This window comes from Sitodiplosis mosellana, unplaced genomic scaffold (assembly GCF_009176505.1).
Source record: "Sitodiplosis mosellana isolate CC-2019 unplaced genomic scaffold, AAFC_SMos_1.0 Smas_scaffold_6167, whole genome shotgun sequence".
Lineage (NCBI taxonomy): Eukaryota > Metazoa > Arthropoda > Insecta > Diptera > Cecidomyiidae > Sitodiplosis > Sitodiplosis mosellana.
The window spans coordinates 2,851,487-2,874,525 of record NW_022601408.1 but is presented as its reverse complement, the minus strand read 5'-3'; the positions used below and the strand labels follow the sequence as shown (position 1 = coordinate 2,874,525).

The following is a 23,039-nucleotide window of genomic DNA, read 5'->3' as shown; positions in this document are numbered from 1 at the left end:
AAAAATTCTCAAATTCCATAACAAATGGGACATAAACTCAGCTTGCAATAATTCGATTCTTATCAAATGTCGCAGAAAATATGGCATATACTTTATGAATGAAAGAGCTAATAGCTTTGTTGGTTTCCTTCCCCGAAATCTCAATGCATTTGATTTTAAATTAATTACTATTGTATACATATCATATAATCCAATATTCACATCATATGATTATGTTTATCCGCGAACTCGGTATCGACTCGGAATAAAGCTGAATGGCCCAAGAATCGGGAAAAAAACACAAATGAATTCGGTCCATAGGCTTTATTGTATATTTTAAAGTTGAATTAGCAATATAACATTATATTGATTATTATTTTTTTTTAATTGTTGCATCCAATTTTTATACAATGAATATAAATCAGTAGACTATAAAGAAATTAATTCATAAAATAAATCATAAGTGTATGCTTTCTTTTTGCTCTGCGCTTGTTTTTTACTTCTCAAAATGAATAAATCCTTCCTATTTTATTTTATCAACAACAATCTTAGCAATCAAGTACAAAGAGCCGTTCAACGAGAACATGCACTTTTCTAATTCAGCCGCAACCACAACGACGCTGAAAATATTCGAATAATTGTTTATAAAATACAGACGTGAAGGCGTGAAATGAAAAATATAGAACAAACGATAAATGATTGGTGATTAAATTTTAAGTATGTTTCGTTCGTTCCATGTACTATTGTTTGTTGTTCTTTTGTTTTTTTTTTTTTTTTTCAACGCCGATTAAATTGGTTACTTTACATACCAATGCGTGAAATTGAAAAATAAAGAAAAATCAATACGGCAAATTCCCATAATTACTGTAGCTGCTCGCTGTGTTAGTTTTGTGTTTTTAGGCACTGATGAACACTCTTTGGCCGTCAGAAGAAACAATAGCAACAAATAAACTTTAGGCGGTAAATGCTTAACAAGTTAAATATTAGACGTTGCATTTAGAAATTCCGAGCAATACATATTTGTGTCCCTTTTTTTTATTTGGTCTATTTTTTTGGTTCGATTACTTCGAATTCTTCGAACTCAATGTCATCGTATTTTGGCTTGCGTTTCAATGCCATGTCATTTGCGAAATAGTTTTTCTCAAGCGAATCCCATTTCACCAAATTGTTTTTCTTGCTTTTCTCCTCTTCCGATCTGGCAACTGCCTTGCACAAATCTTCTAAGATTGCTTTGTGATTTTCCTTCAAAAGCTGTCGTTCATCCAGTTCAGCTTTGGTGAGCATCGATGTTGGTCGAACAGTCGCTGTAGTTTTTCCTGAACGAATTTCACCGCCGTCGCCGCCGTTTTTCCCATTAAATGATTCTTTTCGTGATGCCGATTTAACTTTGTCTTTCTCTTTATTCGCTTTGATATTCATGTGAAGCGCAAGATCAACATCTTTATTACGTGGTAGTAAAATTTCCTTCGATGGTTTAGCAGAGATATTGCTACTGCTATGCGCTTTCATACCTATCGCGTTTATGTGATTTTTCACACTGACTTGTGATAAAATTTCCATCGGGCCCAAACGGTCCATTGATTTTGACAATCCAGTCAAATCTTCCTTCCGATAAGCCGCATGTGATTTTGGCTTTGATGCATCGGCCGCCGCCTTCTCAATACATTTCGATTCAATGATACGTGGTACACGTTTGTCTTGAATTGCATTCGTTTCAATTCGTTGAATGATATTTCGAACCGTGTCTTCGGTATTCGAAATACTGCGATTTCTTGAGCAGAACTTGTGTAATGGCCCATCATTAAAACGCGTTCCGGCCAATTCCAAACGACTGTTGCAGCTGTTTGACTTTATTAAACGTAATTTCATACCTGAAAAACACACAGACATGCGAAAATGTTTCAAAACAAATTGTTGAAATATTCAGTGTCAAAAGAACACAAATTTTACCCAAATGATTTTTATCCGCATCACAGAAACTCGTGTACAATCTGTTCGCGTGTAGAGCATTGTTCGGGTGACAAACTTCGCAAATGTTATTATCACTGTGAATTTCCCGCATTATAGCTTTTGTCATTGGGCTTACTTCGGGTGATTGATTGTTCAGCACACGGCCGCCGTAATACGTTACCGATGAACCGCACTCACGAATCTTTTCCAGTATATCCTTCGATAAAAGAAAATAGATCGTAAAAAAAAAAATACAAAGGAAATCAATGCGAATCGAATTTCGATAAACATTTAACAAAAGTTTACACCGAATATTATACACCCAAGTGTCAAATCATGGAGAGGTCAAATGATTGTGTTTTGTTTTACCTGGCTTACGTAGTACGATTCGCACAGTTCATTGGCGTTCTCGTTGGACATCATTTTTGTGTCATCGTTATCGTTGCAGTCACAAGGTGAGCTCAAATCACCGCTAGATATTCCACTTGACAGGCTGGATGAATCCCATTTTTTAATACGATTACAAACATTTCCCGTTGCACTGTAAATAACGCCGCTGCTATTCAAACTGTGTTTGCCATTGCTTTTGGTAGGCCCGTTGTTGAATGTTTCCAAGGTCAAATACTTTCGATCGATACTTTTACAATTTTCATTCAATCCAATCATACTTCTCGACTTTTGCGCTTTCATCGGGCACAGCAGCAACGTTTCCTCGAACAGTTTTTTTGCTTTACGAACGGTGTCCGGTGTGGGCAGCTCTTCATCTATCAATTCTTTATTCACTCGAATCGGATGATAAAAAAAATGTTTTCTCAGTCCACCTTTGCCACCATCACTTGATTTTCCAGCACCAGCTGTAACTTTGCATGTCAAAAGTTGCGATTCATGTGACTTACTCGATATTGGTTCGATTTTCGTTCGCACTGGCTCAATGATGACCACATTATTCTGGGTTAATAGTTCCTATAAAAAAAAACAACAACAACAACAAAAACCACAACAAAAGAATGAGAAAAAAATCAATAGAATATTTAAGCATTAAAAACAGTCACGAAATAGGCATTCATAATCGTAATCATATGTGGATATGCCTTAAACGGCAAGTATTTTATGCTGTACCTGGAAACGATAGTCGTTCAAATATTGTAGCAATCCGTCCAACGGCGGCTCTTTGCGTGTTTGATTTAATAAGTTTTTCTGGAATGTGTCGGTTTTCATAACTTTGTATCGCACATGGTCGAAATCCTCTGCATCAACGCCTTGCACCTTAACGATAGCAGCTTGCTTTTGGTCGTCTAGCTCAACGATTTCCACCGATGGTGTGTAACTGTTTAGCTCGTCACGATCTGTATATAACAATGAATGTAATCCGGATGCGGCTGAAGCAGCTCTTCGTAATGTATTATTCGACACGCTTATGGTTGGTGGTTTTAAGACCATTTCCTCAACATTCGTACCAGATTTTGTGGATTTGCTCATATCAACGATGCGATTCAGTGTTGAGTTCGTGCTATTTACGCCAATGCACGTGTTTGCTTTTGGTTTTGCCTTTGCTTTTGCTTTTGCTATTGTTTTTGTATGCTTGTTGGTAGGATTTTCCGTTGTTTTTTCAACAACACCGTCCACTTTATCATCATCATCCTCGGCCGTATCTATTAATTTTGACCAATAGCTTCGTACCGAATCCACCTTGCGTAGCATTTCATGTTTCGCTTGACCGGTCACCGTTGTATTGACATTGATCATTTCATTTTCTTTGTTCTCTTTGCTATTCTTCAACGCTGATTTCGGTAGATTGCGTTTCGAATCAATCACGTGCATTATTTGGGGCCGCGACATGTTGAAATTCGGTTGAACAATGTGTGTTTTGATGTTTTCGATAATTGCCTGTTGGACTCGGGGGTTTCGGTGATGTTTTGGCTTATCGATATTTCGGGTCAATTTTTCGTTGAGATTGTGCTTGGTTTTGCTTTCAAGTCGTCGCTTCAGTGTGTTCGACAGATTGACTTTCAAATTGGCATTCAAGCGATCACGACTATCACCGTAGCGTTCACCACTCTTGCCGTAGTGTTGGCGTTTTGAGTAATGTGATTTTTGATATGATTTGTGTCCGTTTCGGTTTACTTTAACAGCTGGCACATCGACTGTTTCCTCAATGGTTCGATCTCTTGAGATTTGAATGTCGGGCGAGCTACTGTATTCAATTGGCTTTGAATGTGCCGGCAATGAAATGTTTCTCGGTTTTTCGCGTATTTCGTCGATTTCACAATTCTTCGAACTCAAATTTTCCACTTCATTCAATTCCGCTGAGAATAGCGAGACACTTTCCTCCTCGTCTATTTTCACTAGGTGACTCAAATCATCGGCATCGGTGATATTGGCCGTTGAATTGGTTTTTGTCGCGGCAGCCACTACGTCACCAATTGGATTCGATACGTGGTGGTTTCGTATGTTTTTATGGTTAGCGGTGTTGATGTTGGTGTTATTGTTGGTGTTGTTGTTTTGTATAGTGAATTCAATAAAAATGGGCTCCTTCGATTTGGCCTCCTTTTCAATTGGTATTGGATTTGGTGGTGAGGGTTCGTATGATTCGCGCTGGCGAAGTTTTTTGTGTGCACGACCAAAGTTTGTAATTGAATCGTAAATTTTCGTTTGCTCTTCCAACGGATAGCAAGACAATCGAAGTTTTGCATCAATACGTTCGGATGCTTGAAGACTTCTGCTAATATTAGCCAACGGCAACGAACAATACTGATTTTCAATAGCTGCTTCACGAGCAACTGTCGGCTTTTCAACTTTTTTATTGACTTCGTTGTGCGAAGCGCTTCCCGATGAAATGAATGTGAGTCGCTCTAACGTACCTCGATTCGATATATCCGAGAACGTGGTGAGTTTAGTTTTCGTTTCGCCTCCTCCTTCGTTGCTTTTGGCTAGTGGAATTTTGTTAATTTGACTGTACAAATTGTCACCGTCGTCTTTTGCAATCGGTTCGGTCGTGGTTGCTATTGCTGCCGCTACGGTTGGTTTTATATCTTTCTTTGTATTCATATACTCACTCAGCGTACTATAATTATTATCGGAAAGGTATTCATTAATTTTTTCCTCTTCTTCGACAATTGTTGCGGCCTCGTTGCTACCTTCCGATGACAAATAAATTGAATCATACGATATTACACTTTTATGGTCTTCTCGGAATTTCGGTTTTCGATCTGATTCAATCTCATCAATGCTAACAATATCCGAGATGCGACGATTCTCTGCTTGCTCGTTTTCGCAAATAATCAATGGTCCATTCGATCGTTTCGCTTTGAATGTGTTCGTATCGACGCCACCATTCACATGAATGACCGATACATCTTCAGCGCTAACAAATTTATTGTTTGAATAAATTTCGTCGGTTTTGATTGTGCAGTAGTCGGGCAATGGTGATTGCTCTTGTGTATCCGAACGCAGTGACAAATTATCGTCAATATAACCGTTTTGAACTGATATGTCTGGCGTTCCAATTACTCGTCCCGTATACGGATCCTTGCCATTTCCCTCATATGCCGAATAAATTCCACTACCATCCAATTGATGTAATGAATTTTTGAAATAATCCGAATCAAGACTATCCAAATCGCTTTTATCGTTCACCCACAATGCTGGCAATAGCTTTTGGTCACCCTTTTGAATGATTTGCGATCCTTGAAGCTTCTTTAAATTGCCACAGTAATCGTCTGATTCGCGTGTTTCCGACGTTTGTGTATCAACGCCGCTGCCGCTATCGTCTTCACCACGATACTTCTTCCGACTGATGATGTTGTTGGTGTTGTTATTGTTATTGTTGTTGTTACTGTTGTTGGTGCTGCTGTTGCTGCTGAAATCACAACACAAAAAACTAAAATTATAAGTGAGTTTGTTTTGCTGAAAGGAACTCATGACTCATGGGAAGAGCGAACTTTTGAATAAATCATTCCAATGGTCGTCATCGTTATGGTTATGCATATTTTTCTTACGATGAATCGTAAAATAAACCATTTATATAACATTCTTTGAATGGATTGTGTTCGCAATGGTGCATTTTCAACAATCTGACCCTCCTGAATGTATGTGTTTGGAATATATTTTTCATAATTTACAATCGATTTAAACATAACCGCAATCATTCTTCCGCAAAAATCAACTTACAATCTAACAACGTACATTCAAGAGCAATGTCGCAAATAGTAAATACAATGCAAACTTATACCGATTTTGGAAAAAGCTGCGGTTCAACAGCTTAGCACGTGGTATCAATTGTGAGCGTCTTGATCGGATGCCGCCACCAATTTGTAAATCGTTGAATGTCTCTTCGCGTATAACAGCCAAACTTCTGGTACGACGCAAGCTACACGATTCCGATTTGTTAATTGTGTCCAAAGTTTGCTCAATACGGTCATATATTGATTCAACTTTTTCAGCTATAAAAATTCAATCAAAAAGAAGCAAATCATTATTGATTTCTTGGTCATTGTTGTTGTTTTTGCAACGAGACGGCGTAAAGTGTGTTAAATTATTTGAAAATGTGAAAGAGAGGCGAAGAAAACAAAACGAATCAGCCGCAACATATTTGTGTTCTCGTCCAACGGCTCAGCCATGTAAAACGGTTGAAAATATCGTTGATAATGCTGACTTGGTAGAAATTCCCAACATACCATAATCACCGAAGTGAATAATGGCAGCGAGAGAGGAGGGAAAAAACAGAACGGGCAAAAAAAAACATATTTTCTGAGTAGCGTTACATCGAGTCGTTTTGAACGCTCTCATGTTACACAGATTGATGTATCGTTGCACATAAAATACACTTAAAATATGCATGGCCATGATTTGAATATGAGCGTTCTTATTGCCCTTTAATCGGGAAACATGCTGTTGACTAACGATAGATAGATCAAATGTAACCGAGAAAATATGAAGTGGAAGAAAGAAAGAAAGAGAGGAAAATGACACGGGGGCATTCAAATTTACTTACCACTATTTACGTTTGTATTTCCATACAAATTTTCCAAATCGTTTTTATCTTTTCTGGCTTCTAAGCGTGAGTATAAATCGTACAGGCTGGATGTGTACCCTTTAGTTTGTTTAGTAAACGAGTGTTTGCTTTGCGAGGTTAAATCGATGTTGGATAATGAACGATGACGCCAACCGGAACCACGTCCAGGTCCACCAAATTGACAATTTGAATCGGGCACACGAACACGATCGACGTGGTTTTGTGCTGAATCAGTATTTCTATTGCGCAAAAATTAGACACAATCTGATTATTAATTAAAACATGTTAAAATAGATCGAATGACTCTAGCTTAATATTTTTAAAATCATACTAGCAATGTACAGACAAATACTTGTGGTTTCTTTCGTTCTATTTTATTAACTGTCGCAAAAATTTCATCTTAAGCAACACACATTTGGTATTCCGTAAGCGGATAGAGCAAATTTTGCCATTGAAAATCTCATCACACCCGAATGGAATGTGAAATACTGTAAAAAGCAATCATTTGACAATGGAGATAAGATAATTTTCTCCTAAAATAAACAGTTTATCTCGTGTAGGTGAATTTAACGATAAGACCATTTACAGAAACAATTACTACATTTGCTAATCGTTTGCAAAGATGCATCCGGTTACTTTCTCGATGCGAAAAATGTACGTGAATTCGTGCTGCCCGTATTTGAAACAAGCAAATTTTGACTGCACAAACGCATAATGTCGTTGCCTCGACGAATGCTATGTTTGCTTTTAATAGTTGTTGCGTGCAAAAAGATTTGTCGCTGCTGCTGGGATTGTAGTCGGCGGTGTGTTTTTCTGCCAAATAACTGCGGTACAAACACGAAATGTGAGCATACAGTGTATGTGTGCTTATCTCATTTTGAAATCGGTTAGTTCCATGTGTGTAATTAGTCGATATAACATTTTGTGATTTTCAACTATTTTACCCAATGAAACTCAATCACATGTTCCCGATGCAAATTGATATTATGCTTCCAACAAACGAGACCTCTTTCGTGTGTCTGTGTGTGCATAATTTATTAGGGGAACATTTATTAAAGGGAAGCAATTTATTGCAAAATTAATGATAACATATCCAATAACAGCGATTTGAATGAACAAATGCGATGCTTTTTGAGCACGCACCTGCTGCGGTTTACGCTAATCGGCTGCGAAACGTTAGTGAGTTATTTTATCTAATTTTGGAAATCAATTTAGATCAGCTGGCCAATTCAATTGTTCGTTGTGTGCATATGAAAATCGAAAAAAAAAAACTAACTTATTATAGAAAAAATTGCATTGGAAAAAGTGTTCATTCAATCGAAAACAAAAAAATCTGTATTCAATGCATTGTTTGCTTGGGCAACAACTATACTTTCAACAAAGTTATTCTGGTTTCGTTTCGCTTCCTATATAAATTTTTTTAAATATAACTGCATTTCAAAGTGTTCAATTGTATGAAAAAGTACCACTATGTGAATCAGTCAGCATAAAAATGGCTTTAAAAATAATTCTCTAGCGATTGTGGTGTGGTGCAAACTGATTAATTAGAAAGAAATTGAAGAAAGAGAGAGAGAGAGGGAGAGAGAGAAAAATGCACGCACACCAAACATTCCATTTTAATTATACCAATTGTCAATTGTAACTCTTCCGCAGCCGCAACAATATACGTTGACATCGTTACCGCTGCTGTAAATTGCATGAAATCGCATTTATCCGATGAAAAAATTCACTTTCATTCGGGGCATGGTATGGACCGATTTTGCCATCAACTTTCATATAAACAATGCCATGCATCCGGTTCGGTTCACAGACAAATATCAACGCAGTCATAATATAAATCGGAATTTTATTATTTACAACACTTTAAAATTGTACAAATTGAAGGCACTTAGAATTTATCGATGTGTGTGATAAACGTAACATTCATCTGCAACTGCATACCAAGGGCCAACTAATCGACAGCACACAATAGATAGCTTTGACACTGTTCTTTTTTTTTTAAAAGGGAAATAAGACCGCAGCAGACTCGGTTTAGCTCGAGATTATTTCCGAATGTAAAAGATATAAAGAAATGATGCCAGTCGAACGGTAGTCGATATCTCCCATATGAAATGGTGATAAATTGTATGAAATGGCAATTTTGCATAATAAATGAATAGTAATTTACATTTCGGGTTAAACATTGAATAACCCGAACAGCAATATGAACAGCAGGTGCACAAGTGAATCATTTCATCGGAACTACCGACGACAGTGAGAGACTACCAATCACAATGGTACTGATAGAGACTCCTGCACATTGACACTTTTCTTTCAACTTTTCCAATTGACTGATGCGACAATCATGAATTCCACACAGAAACATGGTTTCGATATTCGATTAAGCCAACTGCATTATATGGCATGTCGATCTTATGCAACCCAATCGAAATCTCTACCAAAAACATTTTCCTCAATGTTCAGCATTCTATCCATTCACGCAATGACACAAATTCTTTCTCTCGGTTTTATTTTTGTTACTCTTGTCATTTGTGAAAAAAAAAAAGCACTCCACATAATAAAATACTAGCTTTCACGGTGCTCATCTTTTGCATGCATCTTTTAACACGTTGTACCATCCGTTTGTTGAACGGATTAAAATTCATTGTGGCGCAGTTCCGCTTCCACATTCATTTCACTCTGCCAATGCAATGAATTGTATTCATTTGTATGGCACACTTTCGGTTGTTAGCCAGCTGTTGGCCAGAATTTGCCCCGTTAAAACAAGCAATAAGAACCATTTTTTTTTCTCTGTGAGCTGTCATTCTGTCTGATTAAAATGTTTAATTGGACTCATCTCTCTATACGATCCAATGAATTTGTGTGCAAAATACATATTATACATATAAATAATTTGTTCTATACTCGTCAGAACAGTTTTATGAGCGGACTATCGAAGGTCATCATAATCATTAGCGATAACAACAACAGATTCTTCTTAATTTAAATTATTTCTCTCCCTAAGCTTATAAGACGCACACTATTCTGAATTGAATGTACAAAATTACCGCTCTACAAGCGAACCGTAATGATTTTACTTCAGTTCTAGTGTAAAAGATGATTTGCGATAAGCAAAGCCATTCTAAAACCGAGAAAAAAAACTTGAAAACCAACAGCCCCATTGTATCTTATAAGCAAATGCTAAATTGAATTCTGCATGAAATTGCATGCATGAATGACGCCACTATTGTTTTACGATTGAAATATAGTTTGTGTCGGGCTGAGCGCACCGAGCACACAGGAAAGTCATAAATCGAATGAAAATCCTTGTAAAATTATTTAGCATCATTATTATTCTAGCGATCGTCGAAGAAATGGTTCTAACGTCATTAAATCACTTGAATGCTAAAGGTGTTGACAATTAGAAAGATGCATCATTTGCTGACACAAAATCCATTGGATTCAGCAAGTGGCCTGATCGATTCCGATTTGCCAAAATGTTTTGTACTTTTTTCTTCAATATTTATATAGTATTAAGTAACACCAGAAAGTGAACAAAATTAAATATTGAGATAAGCTCCATTTTAATGTCGACAAAATTGTTTCGGTTCACTTGTTTTTAACATTCAGTCAAGAAAATAAGAGAAACAAACAAACAGCAAATTGAAAAATTTCAGTCAAAACTATCACTTAACCGAAATAAAAATAAATCCGGTCCTATAGAATACACGAAACAAAACTGATCAACAGGTATTCACTGAAATGTTATTCAGCAAGCAAACATTCCCGTAATTTCCTGGTTACACGCGATATATTTTATCTTGATTTGGGCCACACAAAAAAAGAGTTCAAAAAATGATATTGTAATCGTGGAATAAGACGAACGAATGTAACACACTCGAACGCCTTCAAGGGAAACGAAGTTGTTGAAAGGAATCGAAATAATCTTTGAATTTATATTACATAAGAACAAGTCAAAATGTGGCAATGTAAATATTTGATTATATTCACTAATTTGATGATCTTTTCGCATATGATCTTGAATTGTGTTAATTATTCAATTTAGTCGGAAATTTTTCTAATGTGTACGCTATCGAATATAACTTCGTTACAAAATTAACACACGCAACGAAATTTCGATAGGACAAATAAATTACGTCAATTTGCACATTTTTTTTTTTTCTCTCGTTATTTAACATTTTTGTTCACCTTTTCGAACGCACGAAATGTTCTTAATCAGTTTGAGTCTTGAGCTTCTTGTTGCGATCGAGAGAGTAAAACCAAATGAATAATACTGTAAGCGCTCCACTTGACTACGATCACCTGTGGCTATTTTTGACAACTATTTCAATTCCAGTTGAGTTCCAAGCAAAGAGCCTCGTGTTTTTTTCTCAACAATGTGTGCTTCCACACTAAATGCTGGTTCAATATGGGATTTGCATCAAACGTCGCATAATTAACCGAATTACAACAACAATGTTATTATAAAAAAAAAAATGTATATATACATCTATCTCCAAATAGATATAAACACATAAAAAGACAAAATAAAACAATCATGAGCAGCGGGAGAAAAAAAAAGAGAAACAACTGAACAATGAAAACCAAAAGCACACCGACAAAAAAAAAATCATTCACACTACAGTGCACACTTGTTCAGTTCATGTACGTTTTTTTTTTTTTTTTTTTTTGTTTCCAAATGAATATGACAATATAATAGAAAGAAACAATTCGTCGCTCAAGATACAAAAATTACGGAAAATGATAAATAAGAAATAAAGAAATCAACAATTCATTATAGCCATTGCGTGCGTCTCTCCGTTTGAGCATTTGTGTTGCTTTTTAATTTTAGTACTGAACAGAATGAGTGAGCGTGCGAGTTGGCAAATGAACGAGTGCGCGCTTTCATTGCTTGTGCCGCGAAAAGAAGCAAACACACATCTTGACAGGCATTTGCTTTACCTGGCGCCCCTTTCTATAAACGACAATAATGCGCACTGACACAAAACACGCAAAGATCAACGACAACACTTATTAATAAATAAATAAAATGATTTTGTTTTTCATTTGGACAAATTTGCTTTTAATGTATGAAACGAAATATGTTCAATAGCAATTTGTTGGCAATTTTTTTTTCGGGGTGATGATGTAAACTGTGAAATCTTCATTGTGTGTATTGAAGGCGACAATGCGTTAGACAAGAAATTATTCATTTTGGCACACGACCGACACATCTGATCGTAGTTAATCAGCAATCTAACATCTCGATGAAATTCACGGGAAAATGAATGTACATTTTGTCAGATATAGCAAATGAAAATCGTATTGGCAATTTGGTTTTTGGCCTTTTGAATTTTACCGTTGTTTTGTTTTGTGTGTTTGTGATTACAACAAACAAAAATTTGATGAGCACAACGTTAACATGGTGGCCATGCCAAATTTTCTACGGTATTGTGTTTTCGCTAACGCTAGACACAACATGACCACTCGTAAACAGGATACATTGTCGCTGAAATCCGAATTCGGATGAGAGACAAAAAACATTATGTGATTAACATAACCACGTTCTGTCCATCAAATGTTGCTGTTGTTGCAACGATGAAACCGGTAATGTGATTGTTTCAAATAGTTCATTGCGCTAAGTGACAAGCAATCATAAATCACATGCACTTCGTCGAATGCTAGCAATTTTAATGAGAGATCGAAAAGAACACGAAAAATAACACAACTACAAAACAGCATCGAGAACTAATTTTGCAAACAGAAAAGCGAACAATAATTGGTTCATTTATAAATGAGATTTATGTGGTGAGGCAAGCGAATGAATTTAAATTGGTCAATGTATGTGTGAAAAAATGTCAGCATAAAGGAATAATTACCAAATAATTTGCATTCAGACACTCTCAACCCATTTGGCAATAGTAAATAATTATAATAAATGAAATTCAACGCGCGGATCAAACGGATAGATATTTAAAAAAGAAAGAACAATTTCAAAAACGAGAGAGAATAAAAAACATAACGGGACATCAATTCACAGTGAATTTGTTTTTTTAAAGCGTTAAAGACGTCCCGAATGTGTGATTCATGCGCTGCAGAAAGCAATTATCTTGCAATTTAGACAACAACAATAACAGCGTTAAAATTTACGTGCAAACATTTCATTAGCATTCATTCAATGTCAACGGTATGGTATTGATAAGCAATGGATGATCACATTTGTGGCATAGAATCAAATCTCTATTGGCGAGATTTTTTGTTTTTATCACATACACAATTTTATTTCGCTTAATGTCACAATAAATCAGCTCAAATATTGGCTCGTAATTTGTCAAGCGAAATGATTTAAATTTGATTGCGAAAAGATAGCAAAACAACAAAATTTTGCGTGAAACAAGCATATTCAACAGAGAATATCGATTGAGAGCCAACACATACACAATTTGTGGCAAATTCGGTTGGCTATGATCAGATTGATCGATATAATAAATATTTAAGTTGACAAGTGAAAAAAAAAAAACGACAGGAAAATGAAAAACGAAAAAAAAAAAGTAAAAGCATGTTTGATAATGGGGCAGTTCGTCGAAAATAATAATTTATTGGATCAATAAGGCAGAAATGTGCGGTGCCTGGGGCGTGTTAAGTTGCAAAATGAATTGCATTAGAGTGTTAAATTGCAGGCGTATTGAGTTGAACATGAACAAAAAGACACAAATACGAATTATATCAACTGCGTCTTAGCGGCACGTTTGACAAAAAAAACAAACAAACAAAAAAACGAATTAGTAGCGAGCGAAATAATGCACTAAACATGGATAAAATGATGATACCAAAAATCAATTTTCCCATCAAATTTCGTTTTGTTGCGATGGCACTGCATTTTTATTTCCACTGCTTTAAACTTATTGACGCAGCGATTTGTGATGGTCCAATGATCGGTGCCAGGCTTTGAATGAGTTGTTATATATAATTTTGCAGCGATTTGAAAAGAGCTCTTTGACAACAGCTACACTTTCAAGTTGACGCTGATTCTGTAGCAACAAACAATGTGGAATAATTGAACGCAAAACCGAGGGAGAAAAAAATAACAACATTCAACACACCATCAAGGAAAGTTCAAGTGTTGAAGAGATGCCGGAATGAACGAATTGTTGGAAAATTGTTGACGAATGATGGCTTTGGCGTTCATTTCGAATTTTAACACTTGCAAACCAATTCTATTGTCCAAAAAAGTCAAGAAACTAGATGCGTTTATGTGTGTCCCTGTCCATTTATGTATCAAGATGTGTATGATTTTCTTTCGCATTCAATTAGGCTATGTAATACGGTTTTTTATTTAACAACTTACTTATACTTGCTACGTGTCTGTGATCCTTGCATATATCCCATTCGAGTGCCTCCATTACAAAAACCATTACTCTGTCCCGAACCTATGATGGCAATTGAAAACCGCACTCAAAAACTAAAGAAAATTGATTTTCCCGATATCGGTGTTGTGAAACCGATCTGTAGGTTTTTGCTTAACAGTGTTCGTCGGCACTTGTACAATTTTGCTTTTCAGCTTCGTCGTTTCTTCCTCCTTCTTTTCTTCAATACAAATTGAAATATATCCTTTTACACTGAACACTTGTTTTTGTTTTTTTTTTTTCTTTTTGTTTCTATCTCAAAGGGAATTTGCTCAAGATAAAACTTTTGATGGCTCAATCAAATTAACCAAATAAATTGAAACGTAACGATGTGATAAAATTGTTTAAAAAGAAAACAAAGGAAAAGAAAATTTAACGCAATTTTATCGATTAAATTGTTTTTTTTTTTTTTTTTGGTGACTTTGTAACAATTTCCAAAATGAATGGATTTCAATTGTTGTTAAACTGATTATATCAAATCGATACCCGGTCCGATCGCAATGAAATGTTAACAATAACTGAAGTGAATTCCACCGGTTTTAGTGGAAGAAGAAAAAAATGAAAACCTACCCAATGGAAGACGAAGAAGAATGAGCATATACAGAGCTAATAAATTTAATACTTCGATAGTTTTCGCTATAGTGTTTGATATACATTTAAAGAAAATCTCTTTGGATGTTTCTGCTGTTGCTAGTGCTTACTTCTCCAGTGGCCAAAGCCGAAGCAGAAATATTGCTCGTCATAGTGAATGCACGCGTTTATTGTATGGGTATGAACACAGCCCACATTTTCGTGGTTACAAAATGCGTTATATTGTCTGCTTTATTAATTGGCTTAGTTTTATTTTTATTAACGAAAAGAGAAAAAGAAACAAAAACGGCGCTAATATTTTAGTCGATTGAATTTTTTTTTTTTTTCACTTAGAAACTTAAGCCAATGTGTTGCATGTATGCGGTTTTATGTTGCGGGTGCATTGAGAACACTCTCTATTCCAATTAGTTGGAATTTGGGCGGCCTGTATTGAGCAGACAACTGCTGACGAGATGAAGTTTTTTTTTTTGTTGGAAGATTTAAAAGATAATCTCTTCCGAAAGATGTACACACGATGATTGATTGCGTGTAATCGATATTACGCGTAGATTAAGCATGACAGCAAACACACTCCATAAATCTATTTCAAGTGTATGCGACTCGATATGTTAGGTTGTCACGACAGTGTGCTCTCTTCGTATTGGCAATCCATTTTCTAATTGGAAAAGTTTGGATTACCATTCCGTCGATTTGTTTACATTTGAAGTATGACTGTTAGTTTATTGACAATATCGATTAGAGTATCGTAATCAATTACATCGAAATTTGTTTCGGGACAATTCTCAAATCCAATCATAGACTTTGACAAATGTTTCACGACATTTCAATATTTAAATTGAATGAACTGACATAAAACCAGCACCCTCCCCCCCCCCCCACAAAAAAAATGAAAGAAATAAAAACCCTAACTGTATAACCTTTTTTCACCCGTTTACGTTGACTGTTAAGCCACATAAATAAATTCCAATTGATAACGTCCCACCACACCACTCACCACTTTAAAGAGATTCCAAAGCGACCCGAAACATTCGTTGCCATCAAGCGGTAGACCAAAATGTTCAGTGAGCGGTTTTTATGAGATCATTTATCAATATGTTGTTGTCAGCTTGTTTTTTTTTTTTTTTCAACCCAGTAGTTGCATATCTTCGAGTACAGTTAATAAAAACTCCAGTAATGTACCTACATAGAAAAAAAAAAATTTCGACGCAAGTGAGAAATGCTATTCGGATTTTTATGTGATATTTGCGTGCTTTTCATGCCTAATTCTAAAAAAACCGTAACCTAAACAGAAACGAAACAAAAATTACCCGCTTTAGCAGAAATGAAACACACACACACGCTCACTCACAGTGGAAAACAGTTAAGAAAAAACTCGAACAGAAAAAAAAAAATAACAAATGTATGAATAAATGAATAAGTGAGGGGCGCATAACATAATTTTAATGCTCTATAGGATTTATGGAACAGTATACAGTGTGCTCAAGATGATCAATTATCATTGCTGCGCACTAAAACGATGTTTCGAAATGCATGTGCAGTTCTCGAAACAGAAATATTAATAATGTTATTAAATGAGTTTACTTTCGCATCTGCTTCTTTATTTTTGCGATTTTGAAGATTTTATTTGTGCCAATATTTATTTTCATTCAATTGTTCATGAGCGCAAAAACCTATTCCAATCGACATGATTGTGAAATGATCGGTATTTAGGGAGAATATCCGATACTAGATTGTAAAAATGGAAAATTGTGTGCTGTTGGTTTACGATACGTTTGGTATGTGATGCTTTTTCGAATTGATAATAATGGTCAAATGGACATGGATGCAATGGATGTATATATCCTTTATGTGTGCACAAGAATTCCTTTGGCGTTCTTTACAACATTGTCCAGTGTAAACTTGCCTGAAGTGAGTTAATGTGCGTGTGTGTGTTTATGTGTACTAGAACGTGCTTCGGTATATCCAAATGGAATTCCTATAATCGCTGTAATAGCTAATTTAACACCGAGAATCATTCCACAGGCGATATACCTTAACGTTTAGTGTTTGATACCGTTTTTACATGCTCAATGGACTAAACACTCTCAGCTCTTCCATGGACTTCTCTTCTCATCTAATTACTATCAGACTGTTCTGTTCAATTTGCATTCTGGTTGTGGTATTATGATTTTGCGGTGCAATGTTGAACAGTGCACTGCTGCAATACAGCTGCGTGCTGTCAAGTGCTCTCTGGTAAAATGCACCAAGAAAATGCAGCTACTTACATACAATGTACACGCTTAGCGTACATCAGTTTGACGCCTCAAGTACTACAAAGCAACGAACGGCGAAAGCAATGAGAGCGAACACATAGACCAACAGTAGCGTAGCCAAATTGGTTGCAGACTGAACAGATTTTCGCACTGAATGTTGTGCTAACTATGTGCACTACTTCAGTTAATGTTCAACTGAGAGAAAATGTATGTGTGTGCAACGGAATGGGATCAGCAAGTGCTTTGTCCAACACAAAGTGTGGCGAAAAATGGACGAAAAAATAAAACAACAACAACGGCAACAGCAACAGCAAGAAAAATGTTTGGAAAGAAAAACATAAATTCAGCACACACAACAATGGAAGCAACGATAAAAGCCGCATCACTTATACATTACGCTCTCTCGGTAATAGTTTTGCGCACCGAATATCATATTCGCATTCAATTGATTCTATATGTGTTATAGAAAATATTAAATTGGTTGTGTACCCAATGGAAAATAAAACGATGCAATGAACAATTCGTGTATATGAATATGGATGTGCGTGCGATTTGCCTGCCTTTTCTTCCCTTCTTTTTCTTCTTCGCGGCTAAACCAACAGTAGAGAGCAGTTTTAGCATCTAAGCTAAATGTATCAATCCGAAAACCACGAAAGCGGGCAAGATATTTTATTTGATTAAAACACTTGCCGTTACTGACTGAGCAGACGAACTAATAAGTAATTGAAAAAGAAATAAAAACACTAACAGAAAAAACTCTTGTTGTTGTTTTTTCTTTGCACCGAATACTTCATTTCTCAATATATAATTCCAATTTCAATTGATTAGTAACATTTTCAAAATTCCCTTGGTATTACATGCAATCGAGCATTTTCCGATTTTTCATACCAAATATGACCATGTCTGTGTCGAAGCAAGAAATTTAATTGACAGGGTTCACTCTCTTTGCATTTGAAACGTCGCAATCAAGGGCAACGGCAACGGCAACGACAGAAAAAGAGAATTCAGAGGGAGTTGGGCAAAATCGGAAATGCGGAACATTTTCGAAGAAGGATGAATAATTTCTTCGAATTTATTGCTATTTTCATCCATAAAATATTTCACGTGTCAGAAAGACCAATTGATGGCATTCTACGTGTTTATTTCCGTATCGGTTTCAGAAAATGTTCGAAAAAATTGAAAGTCATATGGGATTTTCATTGGAAGCATACACATTTGTCAAATGGAAATGATTGAAAGTTTCCGACACAACACCTGAAACTCACTCAATTTTCATTCATTATCCATTAGTCAAAGAGTCAAATGCACAGATAAAACTGGGTTAATGGCCGCTCATCAATACAATCACTCGTCACACTCTAAAATTATGCAATTTAAAAGGTTTTGAAAAATAATTTGGATTATTTGATTTGGTCTATTTTCAGAAGTAACGGTTAAGTACATTAGAGGATTACCGCATGTGACAGTGCCATTGCCAAGTCGAAATGAAAAATGTCAATTTGCACTACGACCGGTATCCCACAATGTTGGTGACTTTCTGCAAATGCTGCTGGCCGAAGACAAAGGTATCGATCGTGCTGCTGTTATGAATGAAGATGGCATTCGTATTGCTGCTGCTTGTTCAATCGAGAGCCTGTTGAATGATGGTTTTTGGTGAGTCATTTCATGAATTTGACATTGATACTCTACACTTTACTATGTAGTGCCTGTACATCGGTGTATTGTGGCGAATTTATAAATGATATGTGACAGGAATCGGTTGCAAGGAAGTGTTGGTTGAATGCAAGAGAGAAAAAACATACAAAACCAGGCGATTAAATGTTCCAGATGCGACATTGAACTATGCGAAAATGGTTATAAAAGTTGTGTGTCCATAAAAGTTTAGAATATCATTGAGTATGCCGAGTGTCGCTTCGACGATTTTTGTACTCCTTTACCTGGTGCCATTTTCGCATAGTTTGCTGTCAAAGGTGACAAAATTTGTTCGGCGTGAAAATGTAGATTTTTTCTTCATTTCGCATCAGATTCAGGGAATGAAAAATACTCCGTACATTCGAGTGAGCATTTTTTGCTATTCATCCTCATCTATCAATGGCACGCTATCGTTCTGTAAAAATATATATTATATGCATAAAGTTGGGATATTTTAAATTTTCGCTTTGAATTTTCAATTGGGCAGCTTTTGAAATACGATTAAAATTATCATCTGAATTGGTTTTGTGACGTTCTTCTGGAATTTATTTCCAATTGCATCGAAGCAACACAATGAGATTTATTGATATTCGAACTTCTCAGTGAACCGCGAATAATTGAACTGGCTGTTTTTACCCTCTATCAAATCAATAAAATTGTAGTTTTTTTTTGTGTAGATGTGTGCGATGTTCAACACTTCTTTGGTTGCCTTGTTCCATATTTCGTTCAATATCGTATTCACATGATGCGAACATGTTTTCCGCAGCGATGGATTATTTTCAGCTGGAATATTACTCCATTTGCAAGCTGGTAGTATTATTTACCAAAACGATAGCAAGCAACATCAGTTGGTGTTGATAATTTTAGAATCGAGTAATTACAAATCCGGCATTTTGTACACCAGAGTGTGTGTGTGAGAGAGAGAGAGAGAGAGAGAAAGAGCATGTGGCTTCAAAATCATATTGTACCATCGCTAACGCGAATTCAATAGCTTGAATATATAACAATCAGAAATTTTAATTAAAAACAAAGTGGATTTTTCGAAGAAGAGCGCGCTTACATTTAAGTCGGTACATCACACACAATTTATGAAGTGGAATCACAAGTTTATGTATTTGTATGTGCGTTCATGTTTCAGGTTACACGTAAATGATAAACGTTATCATGTTCAACCTCCACCGCGATCTCAGACGTCATTGGAAGAGATGGGGCAGTTAAATGATGTGCGATTGCTTGTGGCACAGGTAAATAACATTGAAAGTTCTTTTTTTTTTAAGAAAAAAAAAACCCACTGCAATACATTCATTAAAACTTGAACATACTGCAATGTTCATTCATTATTAAAAGTCGCACTTGAAATATTTTTGGAGCGAAAGAACAGTAGAACGAGAGAAAAACTGAGAACGATGTATTTTCATTTTGAAATAAAGTGGAGCATGTTTTTATCCTATCTGTTTATGAGCCATAAGTTCGATAAAATATTAATCGATTTCAATCGTCTTTCATACATTTTTTTTTGCAAAAACAGCTTTACGAAACGCTTCATGTAGGTGAACATCAAATAAAAAAAGAACGTGATATGTATACTCGCTTAGAGGAGATTAATACAGAATTGCTACCCCTAGAACAGGTATAAAGTTTTATACTACCAGTGCTGGTGCTGGCGCTGTGGCTGTTGGAATTTTTCCATTTTGGCAACAAAATTCATATTTCGCATTTCATATTTCGCATTCCAAAAATGAATTCATATTTCGCATTTTTTTCTTCCATGTGTGTGTATCGTTTGTTCTTTGTCCCATTTTTCTTTGCATTCTCGATGCAGTTAAAAGAAGAAATTACGGTGACTGCTGATAAAAAAACATCCTACCTAACATGGGTTGGTTTGGGTTTGATGTCTGTGCAATTTGGTGTTCTGGCCCGGTTGACATGGTGGGAATACTCATGGGATATCATGGAGCCAGTCACTTATTTCGTTACTTATGGAACTGCAATGGCTGCCTACGCTTATTATTGTTTAACCAAACAGGTAAAATGGAAAATTTGCCATAAACAAAACAAATGCTGCGTTTTTTTTTAAACTTCAAATAACATAAGTTAACATAAGATTGAAAATAAACAGAAAAAAAATTGAAGAGAAGAAGAAAGAAAGAAAGAAAGAAAAAATACCGATAAACATTACTTTAAAAGTAATGAGCCGCACGCATATATTACTATCACGAAATTAATCGATTTATATTTTTCTCTCTAAAACTAAATATGAATGAACAAGCTTTCTACTGGCTGATTTGATTTCGTTTGATTAATTTTTTCTTTTCTTAATTGATACTCTCTTCTCTCAACAGAATTGAATTCACATTTTTTTTTAAATTTGTTTTCTTTTCTTTTTTTTCATTTCTATCTTTTCTCTTTGCTATTCATGAATTTTTTTTTTATATATATATGAAAAAAAAAATGATAATATAAAAACAATACTATATAATACAATTCCATCCAAATTGCACCTTCTACGCTCTAATACTACCATCATCATTACATCTTCTCAACTACTACTGCTCTGTGTAAATAGCATTTACAACTTCGCACTTCTTAAGCACACACTTCTTTAACAAACAAACAGAAAAACACGCATATAGATTGCAGCCTGACGAATGATCGGAATGAATTTGAATTTTGCATTTTGATTTATATTAATATGCATATCATGTGTGGGCAAGGCAAATCACTAAAACGAAAGACACAGAAACAAAATTTTCATAGGCCTATTAAAATTTAGTGAATGAGAAAATCTGAACATGCGTGCATCAACCACTAGCAAATCAGAGAACACTATCTTAATGGTAAAGTATTTTGCATACCAAAAAACAAGAAACAAAAAAACAAAAGAAAACATGAAAATGTTCCGAAATAGCTATACTTGATACACATCGACAGCAGACATGTACACAAGGCCACCAAAAAACCAACCCACTCAATCATCAACACACACACACACACACACACACACACACACACACATATATATATATATATATATATATATATACAGATATGTACAAAGGCATAGACACAGACACAGATTTACACGCAGAAGAAAAACTGCAAAAACCACACACCACACAATGCTATGACCTCGATAGTGAACACATTTTCCTGATCCATCGTACTTTTTCATCTCTCGACCATTGGCATTCTTTCATCTTAATTGATGTGTGTATGTGTTGTCTGTGTATTGCTTTTCCTCTGCCCTTCTCTTCTATAGTTCTTCTTTTCATATTTTTTTTTTAATGCCATTTAAAATAATGTTTATTGCTCACTTCATCGTATCTAATTTTTTCTCTCGCTATGTTATAATCTGTTATTGAAAATTTAGTGCATTTCGAAGCGTCAGATGAATCAGTTACTGCATTAATTATAATGCATAGCAGGTGTAAATTTCACGTGAATTTGCTCAGGGGGGAATTTCATCATAAATAGAGAAATTAAACCTACTGAACAAACTATCGACAAACAATAACATGAACGAAAAAAAAAGGAACGGTTAACATAGAAATAACAATGCGCAAAGTGAAACAAAATGTCTGCAATTTGTACTACATTCCGTGCGGCACATTTCAATGCATCAATAATTGAAGATATTTTGTTTTACATTTTACATTGCAAGTCATAACATGAGATGTGATTCTATACCCCGTAGAGTGCAACAAAAACAGCTGTAAAAACGATGCAGATTGCCGCAGCATTTTCAAAATTTTCCTTTTTTTTTACCATATATTTTCCAAAAGCGGAACAAAGAAAGTATTCATGAGAGTATTTCGATGCATGAAATGTGCTTTTTTGGAGATTCATCCAATCGTATTGCACACAAAATCGCGCATCATCCTTTTATGCAGCCAATTTCATCTTCTTGATTTTGAAAAGTTCAATGAAAGCAAATGTTGGACAACATTCGTTTTTTATTCATAAATTTTCGATTTTTTTTTCTCTGTGGTTAACCGTTAAAATTCAACTGAAATATTCATAAGATGCATAAATAACAATGACGTTTCACCACGAAAAATATTAATTTAATTTCGATTGCTTTAATGATGGTTTAATGGCAACAACAACAAAAAAAAGAGTCAAGACCAGAGAAAATGTGCCGACAATAATTGGATAATCCGTTGACATAATTTTTGA

General features: G+C 35.5%; 2 protein-coding genes across 6 annotated transcripts in view; one reads left to right on the top strand and one right to left on the bottom strand.

Annotated features, from left to right (window-relative positions):
* The window catches only part of LOC129575482 (calcium uniporter protein, mitochondrial), a 30,227-nt gene that overhangs the window by 4,851 nt on the left and 2,337 nt on the right, over window positions 1–23,039 (top strand). The window contains exons 3-6 of the mRNA XM_055459181.1: window positions 18,596–18,824; window positions 20,002–20,107; window positions 20,392–20,493; window positions 20,686–20,889. Of these exons, the coding sequence (XP_055315156.1) occupies window positions 18,596–18,824; window positions 20,002–20,107; window positions 20,392–20,493; window positions 20,686–20,889 (641 nt within the window). The remainder of the gene's footprint in view (window positions 1–18,595; window positions 18,825–20,001; window positions 20,108–20,391; window positions 20,494–20,685; window positions 20,890–23,039) is intronic.
* On the bottom strand, window positions 289–18,968 carry LOC129575476 (protein javelin). Of its 5 annotated transcripts, none has more exons than XM_055459161.1 (8): window positions 15,914–18,968; window positions 14,271–14,352; window positions 6,923–7,182; window positions 6,161–6,371; window positions 3,049–5,785; window positions 2,299–2,892; window positions 1,930–2,146; window positions 289–1,850 (listed from the first exon to the last, which is right to left on the bottom strand). In XM_055459161.1, exons 2-8 carry the CDS (start codon window positions 14,309–14,311, stop codon window positions 1,024–1,026), a joined length of 4,887 nt encoding a protein of 1,628 aa, XP_055315136.1. In that variant the 5' UTR covers window positions 14,312–14,352; window positions 15,914–18,968; the 3' UTR covers window positions 289–1,023. The 5 variants fall into 5 exon arrangements, with proteins under 5 accessions (XP_055315136.1, XP_055315137.1, XP_055315138.1 ...); XM_055459162.1 differs by lacking the exon at window positions 15,914–18,968 and having other exon boundaries at window positions 2,299–2,711; window positions 2,826–2,892; window positions 3,049–5,809; window positions 14,271–14,539; XM_055459163.1 differs by lacking the exon at window positions 15,914–18,968 and having other exon boundaries at window positions 2,299–2,702; window positions 2,826–2,892; window positions 3,049–5,809; window positions 14,271–14,539.

Coding starts and splice junctions, on each gene's coding strand:
- LOC129575476 (XM_055459159.1), bottom strand. CDS start 14,311: ATGGGATATATGCAAGGATCACAGACACGTAGCAAGTATAA. Junction 6,372..6,922: donor AAATACAAACGTAAATAGTG/GTAAGTAAATTT, acceptor GAATTTTTATAG/CTGAAAAAGTTGAATCAATA. Junction 2,147..2,298: donor AATCGTACTACGTAAGCCAG/GTAAAACAAAAC, acceptor CTTTTATCGAAG/GATATACTGGAAAAGATTCG.